This window comes from Daldinia caldariorum, assembly GCF_022478825.1.
Source record: "Daldinia caldariorum strain CBS 122874 unplaced genomic scaffold F4812scaffold_14, whole genome shotgun sequence".
Taxonomy (NCBI): domain Eukaryota; kingdom Fungi; phylum Ascomycota; class Sordariomycetes; order Xylariales; family Hypoxylaceae; genus Daldinia; species Daldinia caldariorum.
In genome coordinates this window covers 550945-568130 of record NW_025953050.1, presented here as the reverse complement: position 1 = coordinate 568130, position 17186 = coordinate 550945, and the positions used below count along the sequence as shown (strand labels likewise).

The window sequence follows — 17186 nt, the reverse complement described above, 5'->3', positions numbered from 1 at the left end:
GATATATCCTGCCAAGTTTCGATGCATTAGGTACGCGTATTAGTTAGAACAAGCTCTTTATAAAAAAAGAAACGTCAAATTTGAAGATGATAGATTTGTTGAATGGGCGGTTTGATATTGTATTGTGGGAATTTTCCGAATTACTACAGATACTCAGTACCTATACCCAGTAAAACTCAATAATGGAACTTAATGACAGCCTTATTCATTACCCTAATGCAACCTACGAACACCTCTATGTAAATACCTAACCTACCTCTAGCAGGGAGGCAGCCGATACACGTAATGAGTTTACAAGGTAAAATTACGAAGTACTGCCAAGTCCAAACTACCTAATGTCCATCTCGCGTCTCTAAGTGCGATTGGTTGAACTCTTTTTCGCTATTCCTACAATAGTATATCTCGATCTTTTATAATCAAGTGAAGAATATTATGACTCAATGACCGTTTGTTAGCACTACAGCCTGCCGACATATATACAGGTATATTATGTTAGGTAGTCAGTCAATGGATGGTACCTTGGCACATCTCCACCACCATATCCCGTCTCAATCCGTTCGTTAAAAAAGATGAACAGTCCCGTCTTACATGGGATGGGCATAACTACTACTACCTCAAGTAACCCGCGAAATATTCGTAAGGCTCTGAGCCTTGTCTTGATTTTACTAACATATAACACGACCCAATTGCAAGCCGAAAAAAATAAAAAAACAAAAGCTGTTTAAATCAAAGCATAGCATTTTCTTTCTATGGAAATATCGGTGGCAGACCCTTATTTATTAGTAGTCCCGCGCGCCCCCTATCCGAAGATCCCACGTTGAAAGAGAAGATCGAAATGTTCTTTATTTTTTCGTCCCAATGCCCGCCCCCAAAGGCCCGACATTTTCTCACGCGCCCCTTGTCGGTAGTCTAGTCAACGCAGAAGCACGCGGCGGGTAATGCCAGTGCGAGACCAAAGTTAACTATCGGGGGAAGATATCAGTGGGTTGCTCGCTCTATATATGCAAGTCTAAACGACTGCCTGAAAGTCGATCGCTGAAACGCCATGCCGATAGTTACTTACAACTTGTTAGGGGGCGCGGCCGATGTCGTCGGCCACTGGTAACCCGTGGCGTCGCTAAACTTGTATCCGTAGGACGATGTGAAGTCGTCAAGGACTGCCGGTCCTCGCGAGCCTGTCACGTAGGTTAGTACTTGCTCAATATTAAATATTACAAGAAGGGCCTCAAATTGTTAACTCACCATAGGGATACTCCATCGGGACAATCTCCTGGTTGTCATCTAGGTAGTGCAGTAGAGGAGTGAAGATTCTCCAGCTGGCGTCAAGCTCATCGTCTCTGACAAAGTTGGAGTGGTCACCCTTGAGCGCGTCCAAAATTAGCGATTCGTACGCCTCGGGGATCTTTAGGTCCGAGAATCGTCGTCGGTAGGTCAAGTCGAGTTCTGTCACGACCGTCTGCATGCTCAATCCAGGAAGCTTCGAGTTCATCTTAATGTAGACACTCTCGTTCGGCTGGATTCGCATCACGAGCTCGTTTCGAGGGATGTCCTTGAAGATACCGCTAGTAACGTCCTTGAACTGAATTCGAATCTCCGTCTTCTGCTCGTTCAAAGCCTTGCCCGCCTTCATAATGAACGGGACGCCGTCCCATCTCTCATTCTTGATGTAAGCAACCAAGGCGCAGAAAGTTGGGCATCGTGAGTCCTTGGGGACAGTGTCATCCTCCTTGTAAGCAGGCTTGGTGCCGTCTAGGGACCTTCCGTACTGGCCGATAATGACGTTCTTTGGCTCGATAGCAGGAATACCTCGCAACACACGGACCTTCTCATCACGAATATCCTCCGCCGAGAAGGAGATGGGTCGCTCCATAGCTAGCAGCGTCAAGACCTGGAGCAGATGGTTTTGCATAACGTCTCGGATGATTCCAAACTCGTCGAAATATCCACCACGGCCCTCCGTACCGAAAGGCTCCTTGAACGTGATCTGAACGTTGTCTATGTGGTGTCGGTTCCAGGTAGCACCGAAGAATTCGTTACCAAATCGGAGAATTAGAATGTTCTTCACCATCTCCTTTCCGAGGTAGTGGTCAATGCGGAATATCTCCTCCTCCTTCCAGTCAGGCTCCAACGATCTTTGTAGCTCACGGGAGCTAGCAAGATCCTTTCCGAAGGGCTTCTCGATCTAATGACATGATAAAATTAGAAAGGCGACTCGATTATGCTCCATTGAAGAGAATGAATGCTCTTACGATAACTCGCGCAATACCCTTGCTAGGGTAGCAACATCGCTTCAAGTGTTGGGAGACGATGGTGAATACGCTAGGGGGTAAGGCCATGTAGAAGAGACGATGCGTTTCGCGTCGGCCATCCTCTAGCTTCTCGAGGTGAGCGTTGAGTTTCAAGAAGGGCTCGTCCTGGTCATATTGGCCAGACACATAGCTGCAGTGCTCACAGAACTCTGCCAATTGCTTCTCTAAGTCCTTGGTAGGGGTCTTGATGTATGACTTGATTCGCTTGAGGTATTCCTCGTGGTCCATCTTCGTTCGCGCATATCCGACGATCTTGACATCTCTGGGGAGGAATTGGTTGCGGTACTTCCGTCTACGTTAGCTCTCATCCCTCCACGCCGGGCACATCGGATTTCATGTAAATACTCACAAGGCCGAAGAGGGCAGGGAACTATAATAATTCGATTAGCTGGGGAGCTTAAAGTGTGAAAAAATAGGTGTTTATTTTTATTATATACGTACCGTCTTCTTCTTTGCAAGATCTCCGGATGCGCCGAGAACCACGATGACCGTGTTGTCCTTCAGCTCCACACCACTACCGAAAAGGGAATTATTAGCGACCTATACATGAAAGAAAACAATAATTTATTATGCATGAAATCAGGTATCTTCATCCATTTTGAGCAAGAGACAAAGTTATAGGCAGGCATTAGAAGCTTTCACGAGCGCAATAGATGAGGCTCTCCTACACATAGATTTGATGATAGAATTGGCGGGGCAGGGGCGGGGTATTCGCGAGCTTACCTTACTGGAGCTTGCATTGCGAGTAGTTTGCCGTTAGGGCAAGATGGTGATGGTAGAGAGGGAAATGACTATTGACAAGGAACGATACCTAGGGAGAAGAAGAGGTGTATTTTAGGTGGGTTGGAAAAGGGAAAGGGAAAAAAAGGATGTCGTGAAAATTGGGGGAAGGGCCAAATAGAAAGGCAAGAGGGAATCAAGGTGTTGAAGGAAGTAAATGTCTTGGGTTGACCGGGCGGAACGGGCGAAACAGCTGTCGGTCGCAGGCGGTAAATGTCTGTTAAGGCCGATATTAGGTCTCTAGGGTGTGGCCTAGGTACTTCTTAGTAGCTTCAAGCGTTGGCTAAAGAGTGGGTTGGTCCTTTAGAAGAGGGTATGTCATCGGAGCGGTATTAAAACCTATGTAGCAGAGAGCTTGAGCAGGTGCAAAGTTGATTAACCTTTAGGTAGAATACATAATAAGTACCTAGGTACCTAAGGCAGTTAGTCTTGGAACCTTGGAAATGGTTAGGTATAACACCCGTACTTCTAAACTCCTTTTGGGATGACGATGTACCTATTACTACCTCACCTTATCACCATTTTTACTTTTAAGTTGTTGCTTTTATTTCTCTTTTTTTAATTCAACACACCCTGTTGGAAAATCATACAGGCAGCATCTCTCATTTTCTTCATTTAGATACTTATTACTTACTTTATATATTCGCATAAAAAAATCACTTATAGGTCTAGTTAATTAGAATACAACTACGTTGTGTTTAATAAGCTTCGCGAGTAAGCGGAGACGCGTACGTTCGAAAGTAGAAGCTGTTGTTGACGTATGTATTACTTGCTTATAATAGCATCCGCGGTACCTATCTTGATCACTCAACCATTCAACCATTGCTGACCAATAGCCATTTGCTGTGGGCTGGAATATGTCCGAGAACGGCTTAAATCGACCGTAGTAATAATGGATTATTAAAGTAGGGTGGGTGGGAACCGAGGAGAGATACATAGTAGGGTCTTACTTTCTCATTCCTTGAGCATTATGTTAGGTAGGCTTGGTCATCTTACCTGAAGCTATCTGAAAACTATCCCTTGAAAGCTTACCTCTCTTACCTAGGTGGTTGTCACCTTAGATCCTTACCTAGGGATCGGCTGAGCTGGTCGATTGGTGGAGAAGAGGTCAATTGCTGCGTCGGCCGCGGGGTAACATTAATATGTAAGACTCGACGGAAGGGTCCTGCGGCCGCGGGGCGTGCGAGCGCCTCTTGTTGCATCCCGTAGGATCTATCGACTTGTGTAAACCTCTCTTCCTCACTCAGCATTCGGCGGCTCTCCGCTGTGCTGCCCGGCAGATATTTCAGTCTACAATCCCTAAGGCACAATTCTTGTTTCTAGGTAATTATTTCCCAGTTCCAACAGGTAGTAGGCTACCAGCAACAAAATGCAGAGATGAAATCACCAAGCTTAATATACATATATATACCTTATATAAAAAAGGTTGCAACGGGATGGTAGTGCAGTGAGCCTCTTGCAGCCGGCCACACCTACTTGGCAATCGAATGCGTGAGGGATTATTGATAGACTAGTAATGAGGCGGAAAGGGGCGTGTAGTACCTGCTGTATCACGCGGGAGGCTGCGACATAACCTTGACGGTCTGACGGTGTGATTGGTTTACTGTAATAAATGCAAATTCACCCCCAAGAGAGGTAGTTTCGTCTCTCGGGATTTGGATATGGGATATGTGTCTAAACCAACCACCAGGTACACCAATGCTTGCATGTTGACAGCCACAGAGGATTCATAGTTAGGTAGGTACCTAAGGTACGGCTGACATGGAATGAAAAGGATGTTGGATTAGTGTTTGCCAATACTTTGACTCAATGGTTGCTTGCTCCAATTCAAGTGGCACAAATGGCCAAACTGCATGTGTACACTCTTGTACGCTATAGGAGTAAAGTTGGGTAGTTGTATGCGATGTTGTACCTAGGTAGGTATCTAAAGTAAACCAGCCATCTATAGGGCGCTCTCTACCTGTTACTCGGGGCGTCGAACCAGTAGAGCGTCCGGCGTAAGACTCTAAGAATTAAGGATTGTGATCTTGTGGAATTAAATGGAGATAATACCTATCTACGGTATGCAGTGATACCGTTTAACTCCGATCCGAGAGCACGAGGCTATAGCCAGGAGAGGTTTTAGTATTATTTACCTTTTCAAGTTCGAATTATGTTTATGGCGATCCTTTTTTAGATTTTTTGGGGTGTTTGTTTGTCAATAATTTTATTAAAGCCTTTCGTTTTCATTTACGCGTCTTGAGGTGTTTCTTCGGTGTTATGACTTCATTAAGATAGAGGCAAGAAGTTGTGTTGAGCGTGTTGAGCAGATTGAATCTACGTGGGGGTCTATATTCAAGCCACAGGTGGCCAGTGATAAGTGAAAGTACATACCTCATAGTGAAAGTAAGCTAGGGTACATATGTACATGTGCCTCAGATCAAATTCTCCAGCCACCACACTAAAGTCAAAAAATTGTTTTTTCTGTGATTGCAACAGGGCTTCGCTTAGCCCTTTCGCACCAATCCCACCTCCCATCAATCAACCTCCATCGTCAAGCCTAACCCACCTTGAGATTTGGTCATCACAACAATTCGCCGACAGAAACTCGCCCAGCGTACAAAGGTCTTCTTTCTGCGAAAGACTTCTCCCGGATTCCAGTACCATTTCGGATTTCTGAGAGCCGTGGAAAAAACTCAGTCAAGATGCCTTCTGAAGCAGGTCACAGATGTAAGTTAAACCTCGAAGAATATAATATCTCCACGGGTCGATCCGGTATCGCCGTCGCGTAAAGCAATTCTTTTTCGCGCTGCACGACTTGATCACCATGATCTCCTAAGGAGCAATTCAATTATTAAAAACGCGTACTAACAATATTGTCAATTAGTATACGTCAAGTGAGTAACCCACAAAATCAATTTTCCTCGAATCACTTTCTTCGCGAGAACGACCGAATCTTTCCTCCGAAATGCCGACCACTTTCTTCATATGAATTCACGACGACAGTCTTTCAAGCGCGCACGCAAAGCAAATATGTATGAACCGAAGACTGACTGCGATTTTTTTTCTACTTTAGGGGTCGTCACCTAAGCTACCAACGTAGCCGACACAACACCCACCCCAAGACGAGCTTGATCAAGATCGAGGGTGTTGATGACGCCCAGGCCGCCAAGTAGGTTCAAGAACCGTTAGTGCTAGGTCCAATTCATATCTAACATTTGGCGCAGCTTCTACCTAGGAAAGAAGGTCGCGTACGTCTACAAGGGCCAGAAGGAGATCCGAGGAACCAAGATCCGCGTGATCTGGGGCAAGGTCACCCGACCTCACGGTATGTCCTTTCCACCTATATTAAATGTTCCGAGAAGATATCTTTTGCTGACGGCTGTATCTAGGCAACTCCGGCGTTGTCCGAGCGAAGTTCGCTAACCCCCTCCCCTCCAAGTCTTTCGGTGCTTCAGTTCGTATCATGCTCTACCCTTCGTCGATATAAGATGGGTAAGGGCCGGAGTTGGTAGTGTGGACGGTTCTCATGATTGGCTGCATCTGGGTTAGGCAAGGTATCAGGCTCCAGCCTTGCGTCTAGCATCAACAATTAAAAAAGAAAGAATTCCTGCAAACAAGCTGCATGGAGTCTCGTCTGTGAATTGCTGATTTGGCATCGGTTTCCTTTTTTGAACGAGAACATGATATTCGATTTTCCCCCCGGACACGGGAAAAAAACGCGACAGAGGATGGATGGATAAAGGTCTTTGAACTTTTTTTTTTCCTCCCCTAGGTTATTGCGATCAAACCGACGATGTATCGAGAATGATTCAGCATATGGGGGCGGTAATCGAACATTGAACTCACGGAAATGGATCAGATTGTCAAATATCAGTGGCATAGCTAATACATGCGTTACTTCATACAATACTTCCACGAGAAAAACCATTGTCAGGGAAACGTAACGAACCAAAAGGTTATGGAATCTACGAAAGGGAAACAGTGTGTGGGCCTATTATTATGTCTTTCTTATGTATGACTTACTATATCCAGGTAATATCGACTTATACGCTTGCGCAAGGACATCAAGATTATATTAAGACTACAAGAAGCCTGCCATAGGCGGGAAGACACCAGCTCAGTGGCTACGGAGACCACGAGACGGGTGATATGCCATAAGTCGCAGGTTATATACGTTATACATCTACGCACATGAGGCTCAAGTACGTTCTAAGAAGAGAAGGCCTCGTAGCCTCTCTAGGACAAGAGAGCTTGGCACAGATGCGACCGCGTTTTTAGAGACACACAAAGTCATCCGATCTTCCCCGGACCGGCCAAATTTACCAAATCTAAGTTGACGTACTACCTATTAGAACAAAAATGGTATATGGGGCGAAGTTTCTTAAAATCTCGTAGACGAAAAGGGGAGTGAGTGGGATTAAGTAAGTAGGTAAAGTAAAGTAAGGTACCTAGGTAAAGCAGATGAAGTAAGGAAGTAGGTAAAGGAGGCAAAGCAAGAAAACTAGGTAGACTTAGGTACCTACAAAGCAGGTAAAGCAAAGCAAGCGGGGAGAGAAACGGCACACCCAGGCAGGTAACTACGGCTGGATACCTGCAGCGGGCGTGGGCAGAACGAGGACGGTAAAAAAAAAAAAAAAAAAAAAAAAAATTAAAAAAAAAGGGGGGGGACGGGGGCGGGCGTTCATGATATATATATCCATGCTGCATGCATAACGTAGGCAGGCAGGCACCCGCACCCGCGGGCCCGGAGTTTATTAATAGGTGATGTACCATATATCTATATAGGAGGTACCTAGGTAAGGTAAGGTGCCTAGATTAGCTAAGTTAGCTGCTAGGTATCTAGGTAGGCTGGATATGACGCTCTTCGGTGTACGTTAGATAGGCAAGGCAGGCAAGGCGAGGTAGGTAAGGTAAGTGGAACGCCCGCGCCGTCCCCTATCTGATCTTATATATTGGGTATCTACCTGACATTTAAGGGGTATGTGTGGGTGTGTACATGGGGTATATAGACACCCGTAGGAGAGAGCTACAGATGGTTCTGGCTAAGTTTTTTCCTTTTCTTTTTTTCTAGTTCCCGACATTACCATCCCGGGAACGCGTGGTGATGTTCTGCGGTTCTGGGTTTTGCGTTAACAAAGCCTTATCTTGCTCTGATGAGATAGGTAGGGCTGGGTTAAGTAAGAGTAGGCAAAGTGATGGTGTATCGTTATACGGGCTGAAGGAGGTGTTTATGTTTCGTAAGACACTAGGTACCTGGTTTCCTTTAAATGAATCATACCGTTCTGGCTTGGAGACAAGCTTCTTGTAGCTGATTTCGTCCGCTGGTATTACCATATTTCATAAATAGCTCGGGATATAATCCCTTCATGCTTGTATTCCGCTCGAAGGTATGACATGCGATATTATATAAGATTGGCTGGCCGACTTTTCAGACGTGAAGTCGTCTAAGGCATACGCAATATTCAGCTCTCTTAGGTTCTAATTGCTATGGCGATTTTCTTAATTCCAAACCTCTAATCTAGAAGTATTCATGCCGACAATTATCTATCTTTCCCCACCAGAGGAGAAAAAGAATGTGTTCGCTTCGGAGCTCCGAGTGTCGTATTATCTTTACCATATTACGCCAGGAGATTCCGTTCTTCTATAGATAGCCGTGTTATACAGCAGGTTAATACAGATTCAAACCTCGTGGTTCCGAGATGCCCGTTATCAATCAAATAACGAGGTAATAAAAAAACACATGCATGGCTCGTGATCCAATACCTAATGCGTAGTCGAAATTTGGGATGAATATTGGTTGGTGGTAGCCAATATAAAACGGCCGGTATTCGTTCCACGAGATCACAGCATCCAATCACGTAGGACGAGTACCGCGTGCATGGTATTGTAGCTTTTTCTTATCGCTTAGGTAGCCGCCGCGTAAGGGGTCGACACAGCCTTCGCATCTGCAAGATTCAACTACACCTACCGAACGTTAATGGCCCCTTATGATCAATTCACGAGGGGGAAATAAAGTAGGCTATTGCTCAGGTGCATCTGTTGCCTGGAAAAAAAAATCTTTGCGGGTGGCGGGGGGTTGCAATACTTTCAGTCTAGAAGTGATATAAGAATATAATACGTCTGTGGCTTCGGATAACTGGAGCAAGTTTTTCTTCTGTTGTCTTACATTATGGGCGTTCTTCTCTCAACACGATCTGCAATGTCTGTGAGGATAAGCCGATATATGTGGGTGTGTACCAGATGCGAGTGCAAAGTTGCATTGGGGGTTTGCCGCGCGGTCGATACACCATCAGGACTTCCTCAATTGGTATGCAGTGTTTCCAAACTGAGCAGGCTAGGCTGCAGATGAGATGGTTCTTCTAATCAGGACTCGCTGAGAAAGACCTGCATGTTGAAATCCTCTCGACACGAACTTATTTCTATACCAGCTTGAAAACATGACCTGCGTGTCCAGAAAACGTAGGCGCTTGAGTAAATGCCGTTGTCTCAATCTTCTGTGAGCCAGCGCCTGCGTACGTTGAATGCGGGCCCGATCGTATTCTGTTTCCCGCTATGCATGAGATTAGCTAGGATGATTAGGAGTCGAGTCCGTCTGGCAGAAATTCCTGGGTAGAAAATCAATCAAGAAGATTCCATGTTCGGGAGAGACGGATGCATTATGTTACCTCGGTGCATGTATGTAGTATGAAGGGAGAATAGCTGCACCCTTTTGGGCTTGGTTCCAATTCAATCCCGCCAACACCTATCAGGGGGACTAGACCATTCGTTACCGTGTCACGAATCACATCGATACGACTTTACAAGTGGCTCCAGGCTTGACATTTCAAAGGGCTCCCCCTCAGGCACAGATTAATATGACCAAGCTTTGGGAACAAGTCAATAAATACTGGCGGCGTATTCCCATAGGTTGCATCTTGGCGATGTGTACCTACTGCAGCATGCAATGTGTTTTTTTTTGAGCCCTGTGCTGATCTCTGCGTGGCGGTGGAAGATATCCCAACTTGTTCAGGAACGATGATGAGCTATTGATGGTGTTCATTCGTAATCCTGTGTGGTAGTCTAGGCCGAATCTCGCCAGAGCTGCGGGTTTGCTTTGTCTCTTTTCTTCTCGGATAGGATAAGGGAAAACAATAGAACATGAAATAAGGTAACAGACAGGTAATCGGCGTCGCCTTCTCTGATACCCGAATGCGAAAAATATAACCCTGGTCTTTTTCTCAAGTTCGTCTTAACGGTAGCTAACCTGCCTTTTTGATAAATCTGTCAACCATTTTGATTTTTTGCGGAAATAAAACGGTTTAGGCACCCGTTAAATGCTTGGATTTTTTAAAAGGACCATGGCCCAGGCGATGGTTGGGCGAAAAAAAAATTTAACAGAAAAGGGTATTCTAAAAAGTATTAGCTTGGATTACACAACGCAATGGTATAATTTCGGGAGCCTCGGTTTTCTAGAAGAAAAAAAATCGACATGTAAGGACAAACTCTCATAGTCGTTTATACGAGGGTGGAATGAATCGTACATAATTCGTATTCCCTATGGTGACGACGCGATGGGGGCAGTGCCAGCATTTCTCCACCTCCGCTTTTAGGCAAAGGACAGCTAAGGATCGATCGATCACGGCAGGGCTAGAAGCATTGGTGCCTGCAATTACCTAACCTGTAGCCTAGCTGCCAGGTAGGTAAGCTGGTAAGTACCTAGGTAGTAAGTAAGATTTCCAATGCTTGAAAAAACGGAAGCTTTCTGCCACGAGCTCTTTGCTGCAAGCTCTTTTTAGCGTTAATGTGTTGGCTTCTAGTGTCGATACAGATAAGTTGCATTTTCTATTCCGGTAGCGTCACTGCGGTAAAAACCGTATCTGCACTTAATTAAGCACCTGCAACTCGAAGATTGCTATGACGAGAGGGAAAAAAACCATATCCCACTCGAACACGTCGAATAACATAAAAGAGATCCCTGACTAGAGTTTTATATTGCAAGGCGAGGTAGATCTTATGAGGTAGATGATGAAATCTTTAAGTACTTTCTACGTGTGAATAAGATAATAAAAACCAAGATTTAAGAAGTGATGATATCTGCCCAGCCATGAACCCTGCCCAGTTTGCTATCGATAGCCTATGCTAACTTACATTGAACTTATCCTACCCTTGTCCAAGTTCGAAATGTGCTATGTACGAGGTACGTACTGGTACGTACCATTAAACATACCCGACACCTGAAATGGAAATTGGGGAAAGCGAATTACGAAACAACATCCGCCTACCCTTGTCAGACCACCCAAAAGCTGACAAGCATCTTTGCCTCTTCCAAGACTCATATCGAGAAAGACATCAGACATTGGAAGATTCCGTGAGACTGGGACGACGGGAGATCGGTTGTTTAATGTGATCCTTTCCCCGTTCCGCTTCAATTTGCAAATGCGTTTTTTTTTCTCTTTTTTTTCTTCTTTCTTTTACCACACGTTCAGACATTACGCCCTTCGCTCGTTGTGCGTATGGTAATCTATTAAATGTGTTTTCTCTCTATTACACTCGCTTTACACATATATCGACTCACTCACTTTCCAAGTCATTACATGTCATGCGAAGTACTCTAGTATATCTACCTAATGTTTATATGAATGAATACACACCTCTCTAACCTACCATATCCCAATTACCCAATCGGCGATCTACCTTACTCGAAGCTCGCAGAGTTACGAAACTAGACAAAGTTGAACAAAGTCAACTTCGTAAACGTCAATTGTTACAGCTTGACGACTTGACAACAATACCTCGATCCACTATTCGATTTTCTTTTTCAGCTCCTGGCCGCAGAACCGGCGCCAGGACAGAGCAAATCCCTACCTTCACCGATCGTTTCTGAAACAACCGAGCATCTCAATATTAATTGAGAGCGGGAAATCGCAAGTTGACGTCACCAAATCCTCATTGTCAATCTCAACTGCCCTTGTAAGCTACGTGAGAAGAGAAATAGTCTTTACACCTTGAAGGATCTAACCGTCAGTCTAATCCAACTCGTTTGGAATTCTACAACGGGTGTAACGGATGCTAAAAAAAAAAAAAAAAAACTCTGTTCAAAATACCCAGTCTATAAAATTCAATTCAAATCAATTCGTTGAAATCGTCCAATAGATCAAACCAACCAACCAATCAACTTATTATTCGACCCGTCATCGATTTTAGTGACGCCGTCGTGCCATTGGGAGATTCAGTTAAATTCGGTTACATACCACGCCTGGCCGTTTGAATACTCTCAATTATACGGTACATACCAGCCCGCACAAAGAAATTGCCAAGGCGCCGGAGTTGATACGTCGATACGTCGATACGTAGTGGTTTGTTCGGTCAGGTTCCGATTTTATTTCATTGGGCAAAAAACAAAAAGATACAGGCGTCTGGCGAGGCAACGTAATCGCTGGCACCGCCCAGAAACGCCTTTATCACCCTTGTTCTGGATTTTTGTATCCCAGCCACGCGAAACCACATTTCCTTGTATTTGGCCCATTCTGAGACGACTAATAAGCTTCGGAAGTACGGTTTAGAGGAGGTAGAGAGGTACACCTGATCCACCATCTATTGGACCATCCCGGACCATCCCATCCTGACATCCCACCACCTACCAACCTACCTTATTCCACCACCTAAACCCGTTAACGTTAAGAGCTAGCAACCCGCCAACCCGCCTAGAAGAAAAATAGCAACAAACCGTCTGATCCTGCATACCACGACTTTATTTTACCTAGTCGGTGCGGAACGTTGCACAACACCACGCACTGCCATTTAAACAACGCCATACATAGCGTAGATGCGTGTCCTGCATTCAATATTTTCTGATAAGACGAAAAACGAGACCAAATACGCCATTCCGGCCCCCTGGTTGTCTTTTTCAGATATACTGATATCAAGCCGCTTTCACTTTTTCCTGGCACAGTGTTGAAATAAGTCTTTGAACATCTAAGTCTTTGACTGACAGATACCCGGGCAGACCCGCACAAAGTTAACCGTCCCTTGAGCTTGCAAGGGTCGCTGCTCTCTCTTATCGTCGCTAAGAAAAGAGGAAGAAAAGGAATTAGTGCGCATACCTACAACAGCAACCCATAATTTTCTATTCCCGAACCTTCCTATACCCACTCGCGCCATCTGCGATAAGAAAAAGGACCATCGAATTTACAACATTGCGCTCTCCCACGATCGCTTCCTTGCATATCACAATCGAGCGCCGATCCACTTGTCCATCGTTTCTAGCTACCCATCTCCACCACAGGACAATCATTTCCAGGGATCAAGAGTGATAAAATATTTGGCCTTTGCACGTCTGAGACAATGGCGTCTACGAGCTACAACCATCATCCTCTGCCCACGCCGCAGCAGCAGGGGCAATACCGCGACGAATCTTACCAACAACAAGCTCCCGTTCCTCCTCATTACTACTATCAGCAACAGCAGCAGCAGCAGCAGCAGCAGCAAAGACAGCAACAGCGGCAACAGTCAGCGCTACCGGCACAGCCTTCCGAGCCGCAGAAACCAGAGCGGGTCCGACCAAAGTCGCGAGCGTTTAGTTTTCGGTCCGAAAAATCTCATAGGAGTTCGAACTCTCATAATAAGTCCAACCTTCATGAGACCAGCGCCGAAAAAGAAGCCAAACGACTTCACGGCAAAACCGATCCCACATTAGCCATGACTGAATTAGAACCAGGTTCGTCGTTTTGTCTTGCATGAACTCCTTATCCAGATACCTAATGGCTCATGCTGACGTGACGATATAGCTATGGAAGCGCAAGCAAAAGGGGGCGTTCATGCTGCTTCCCTGCGCTCTTTTCAGCACAAGGATATTTACGGCAACCTAATTAGTTAGTATAGCATGCCTATGTATGCATTGGTTCCTATGCTAACCGCTACGAAAGCCGATCCTGACAGATCGAATCCTACTCGAAGTCGGCTAGAACGCCCTCTCGATACAATTCGGGCTTTTGAGGCTGCCATTGACGGTGCATATAGTCGTCAGTCAGACACCGCGTCAGTGGCGAATTGGAGCAGGCGAGGCAGCTACAACGGAAGTAAGTATTTCTCAATCTTCATTCAATTATATACATAATCTCACATAAGTCACCTTTAGACAATGGCCCGCGTTTCCCTCAAGATAGCTACTACGGCGGCCGGCCGAATTCCGGTTTCCGACCAGAGAGTACGATGTATGATTCTAGACAAGCGGTGATGAATCACCGAGATAGCTATCACGAAGCGGTCGAGGGTGGTGCATACGGCTATGGCAACCCGGGCCCGAGGAATAGGTATTCGAGAATGCAGCCTGATCCATATTCAAACCATCGGGGGGTACCCGATAGGAACGTCTACCCCATGCCGAATAATCATCGTTCATACGAGACAGTTGCGTCCGGTTCCGGCAGCGGAAGTTTAGGAGAGCCAGCAGGGTATCAGACTGATCCCACTAGCAGTGATAATAGCTCAATTGATCGCCGCTCGCCACCGAAACGACAGGAACCAATTAACGATTATGGTATCAGCTTTGGTCAGGCGACGCAAACTCCCAGCCTCGGGCTTGGTGGTGGTCCGGGAGCAGCGCAACCAGTTCCTCGTAAAGAGAACGGAATATTAAGGAAACCATCAAAAACTGCAGCACCTAACGGGTACTCAGACGACCAAACGAAGGCGGAGAAGCGAAAGAGTTGGTTTAAGCGATTTAGTAAATCCTAGGCCTATTAACGAACGAGTCGATATTGTTTGTGCGATTTCACCATTCGCACGTCTTTAAACCTCTTTAAGATACCCCTGTCTCTACGACATTCGGCATTCCCATAGTTATTTTCTATGTTTTACACCCCGATAGGGTTTCGATTCGGATGATACAATTTTTACGATCATTAATGGACCAGAAGTCATGGAAAGACTTCGATACCAGGGTTTGAAGGCGATATCCATAAAGATGAATTTCGCGACATGCATTATTTCGTATGATGTTTCATAATTGACACATGGCATTCGTGGACGCGGCGAAATACGACGACTAAGGTAGCATCAGAAAAGGGAGTCGGGTGTTGGTGGGAAAGTTATGTTCACGATGTTAGGAATATTTGGAGGACCAGGCGAGAGCTTCCCTCGTCTCATCGCGTATTGTTCTATCCTTAATAGCCCCATTCTTCACGATTCCACTACGGGCGAATATATGCGAGGCCTAAGTGGTGTGTAGAACGGATCGGATAGGCAAGGGCCCCATCACTCCCGCAGTGGCCGACTAGAGGCCATCTGCTAGAATAGAATCGTCACATTTGACTCAAATGTCAATCTGATATGACGGAATTGTGGATTGTGCGTGCTTTGCGTGCGACTGTTTATTAGGACAATAACGGACGGGCACTTAACAAATAAGTTATGGAGGCGTGACTCCGAGCGGTGAGTCTGGGATGAATGTTTTCATTTCTAAATTTACACCAGTAGGAGTGGTGCTCTCACGCTATATTTATCACATGTAAATTTTTTGTATACCTAGGACATATATGGGGGCACGAATGCCTTCCCAAGATGAGATGGATATAAGTTTTTGAATATGAACATACCGTCGCTACTCTCTCTTCTATGTAGCCAGTGAACAAGTTACCATCTTCCAAACATCACAACCACCCTCCCCCCGAAGAGTACATAAGGTAAATTTCCTAACACAGCGAGACTTTGAAGTGTTTAAGACAACTCTGATAGGTACTTAAACTAATCTTTCTTCCCCACTTTCTTCTTAGTCGCCAGCTGGTCCGACTGGTCCTCATTCATGGCCACGATCACGTAGCCCACGAGGACTACATTTGCCATGATGGCCGCCAGGGCTCCCGCGTATGTGGAATTTCCTGGGCGTGGGTTATTAGTGTGTGTATGTATGTGTGTTTGTTTGTTTGGAATGAGCAAGTAGAGTATTGTAGTAGTGCGGTAGAGCAGTAAAGGATGTGTCATGGAGTTGTTACATGAGTAAAAGGTAATTTGAAGTTTTGCAAACATGGTGGAGGGGAGATAGGTTAGATATGTGTATTTAGAGAGGGAGGTAGGTAGGTAAGGTTGGTAGGAATATATAATAGGGAGATAGAGAAAGGGAGAAATTCAACCTTACCTTTGAAAACGGTGTTTACGGTTAGGAAATAGGATCCGATTGGTATGATCACCATGGCGAAGGTGAATGCTAATAGCTTGATGATTACATCCCTGATGACGGCATTAGTAGCTATTTTACTTTCATGCTGGGGACAGGACATAACTTACAGAGGGACGGCTGGCGCAATACTGCTGCCTGACTGCTGCTGCTGTCCGGGGGAACCGGGCTTGAGGTCGTCGTCATCTTTGTCGAGGATGGTCTTCTCGGTGGAAATGATACGACGGGTAGCCATTGTCTTCTTCTTCCTCTTTCCTTTTTCCTTTTTTATTTTTTTTATGAATTTGGTTTAACAAGTAAGCCTACTGCTGTTGGTGGTGGTTCAAACTGCTGCTCGGACTGTCAGTTACAAATCAACAATCTTATTTGTTGTTCGTTACTGTAAACTTGTAGGATTGAGACTCTCTCTCATCTAGACAACGGGTCATGATATTCAATGAGGCTCAAGCAATGGAAGGATAAGAGTGGGGCATTAATGCACTTACTTAAAAGTTAATGTACATATGCCAGGCCATTCAAAATCAAATGGCTGGGGGGATAAACTTTAATTTTTTAAAGTTTAGGTTTTAAGCAATGCCCTTACGACGTAACTGGCAGGTTGGATGGGTGGATGCCAGATGCCAGATGCCAGATGCAGAGAAGCTTTGACCTGTATGGCCCTAGGCAGTTTACCTAATGGTCGAGGTACCTGATGTACCTGACGGGCATACAAAGATATTGACCGGTGTAAACCGTACCTTACAAATACTTTATCTCGCTATTTTACATGCCCATTTACTTCACACTTTGTTCACTGAGAGTGACAAAGCCCGATTTTATAAGGAAATATATCAGCAATTTGTATTGTTCATACCTTAAAAGGAAAACCACCCATATTATTCTTAACTGTTTTAGTTCGATATTCATGTTGGTTGTACCTTCTTCCTACCCACGGACGCAATCAATTAAACATCCTTTCCGTC

General features: G+C 45.2%; 5 protein-coding genes across 5 annotated transcripts; 2 read left to right on the top strand and 3 right to left on the bottom strand.

Moving 5' to 3' along the window:
* Nucleotides 1-362: 362 nt before the first annotated feature.
* F4812DRAFT_437327 (glucose-6-phosphate 1-dehydrogenase) lies at nt 363-3599 on the bottom strand. Its single transcript, XM_047934914.1, has 6 exons — nt 3033-3599; nt 2751-2823; nt 2659-2679; nt 2250-2594; nt 1243-2182; nt 363-1175 (listed from the first exon to the last, which is right to left on the bottom strand). The coding sequence occupies exons 1-6, from the start codon at nt 3047-3049 to the stop codon at nt 1060-1062; spliced, it is 1512 nt and encodes a 503-aa protein (XP_047788041.1). The 5' UTR covers nt 3050-3599; the 3' UTR covers nt 363-1059.
* A 1638-nt stretch (nt 3600-5237) lies between these two features.
* F4812DRAFT_109588 (60S ribosomal protein L33) lies at nt 5238-6609 on the top strand. Its single transcript, XM_047929329.1, has 5 exons — nt 5238-5798; nt 5956-5965; nt 6145-6240; nt 6296-6396; nt 6461-6609. Exons 1-5 carry the CDS (start codon nt 5774-5776, stop codon nt 6556-6558), a joined length of 330 nt encoding a protein of 109 aa, XP_047788040.1. The 5' UTR covers nt 5238-5773; the 3' UTR covers nt 6559-6609.
* Nucleotides 6610-7205: 596 nt separating this feature from the next.
* On the bottom strand, nt 7206-7991 carry F4812DRAFT_109578 (uncharacterized protein). The gene has a single exon (XM_047929328.1). It carries the CDS (start codon nt 7842-7844, stop codon nt 7413-7415), a length of 432 nt encoding a protein of 143 aa, XP_047788039.1. The 5' UTR covers nt 7845-7991; the 3' UTR covers nt 7206-7412.
* Nucleotides 7992-12835: 4844 nt separating this feature from the next.
* Nucleotides 12836-14786, top strand: F4812DRAFT_466166 (uncharacterized protein; the record flags this gene model as incomplete). Its single annotated transcript, XM_047938525.1, has 4 exons — nt 12836-13767; nt 13838-13921; nt 13976-14128; nt 14188-14786. The coding sequence occupies exons 1-4, from the start codon at nt 13395-13397 to the stop codon at nt 14784-14786; spliced, it is 1209 nt and encodes a 402-aa protein (XP_047788038.1). The 5' UTR covers nt 12836-13394.
* Nucleotides 14787-15623: 837 nt separating this feature from the next.
* On the bottom strand, nt 15624-16919 carry F4812DRAFT_437308 (uncharacterized protein). The gene is made up of 3 exons (XM_047934913.1): nt 16335-16919; nt 16186-16277; nt 15624-15928 (listed from the first exon to the last, which is right to left on the bottom strand). The coding sequence occupies exons 1-3, from the start codon at nt 16457-16459 to the stop codon at nt 15795-15797; spliced, it is 351 nt and encodes a 116-aa protein (XP_047788037.1). The 5' UTR covers nt 16460-16919; the 3' UTR covers nt 15624-15794.
* Nucleotides 16920-17186: the final 267 nt, after the last annotated feature.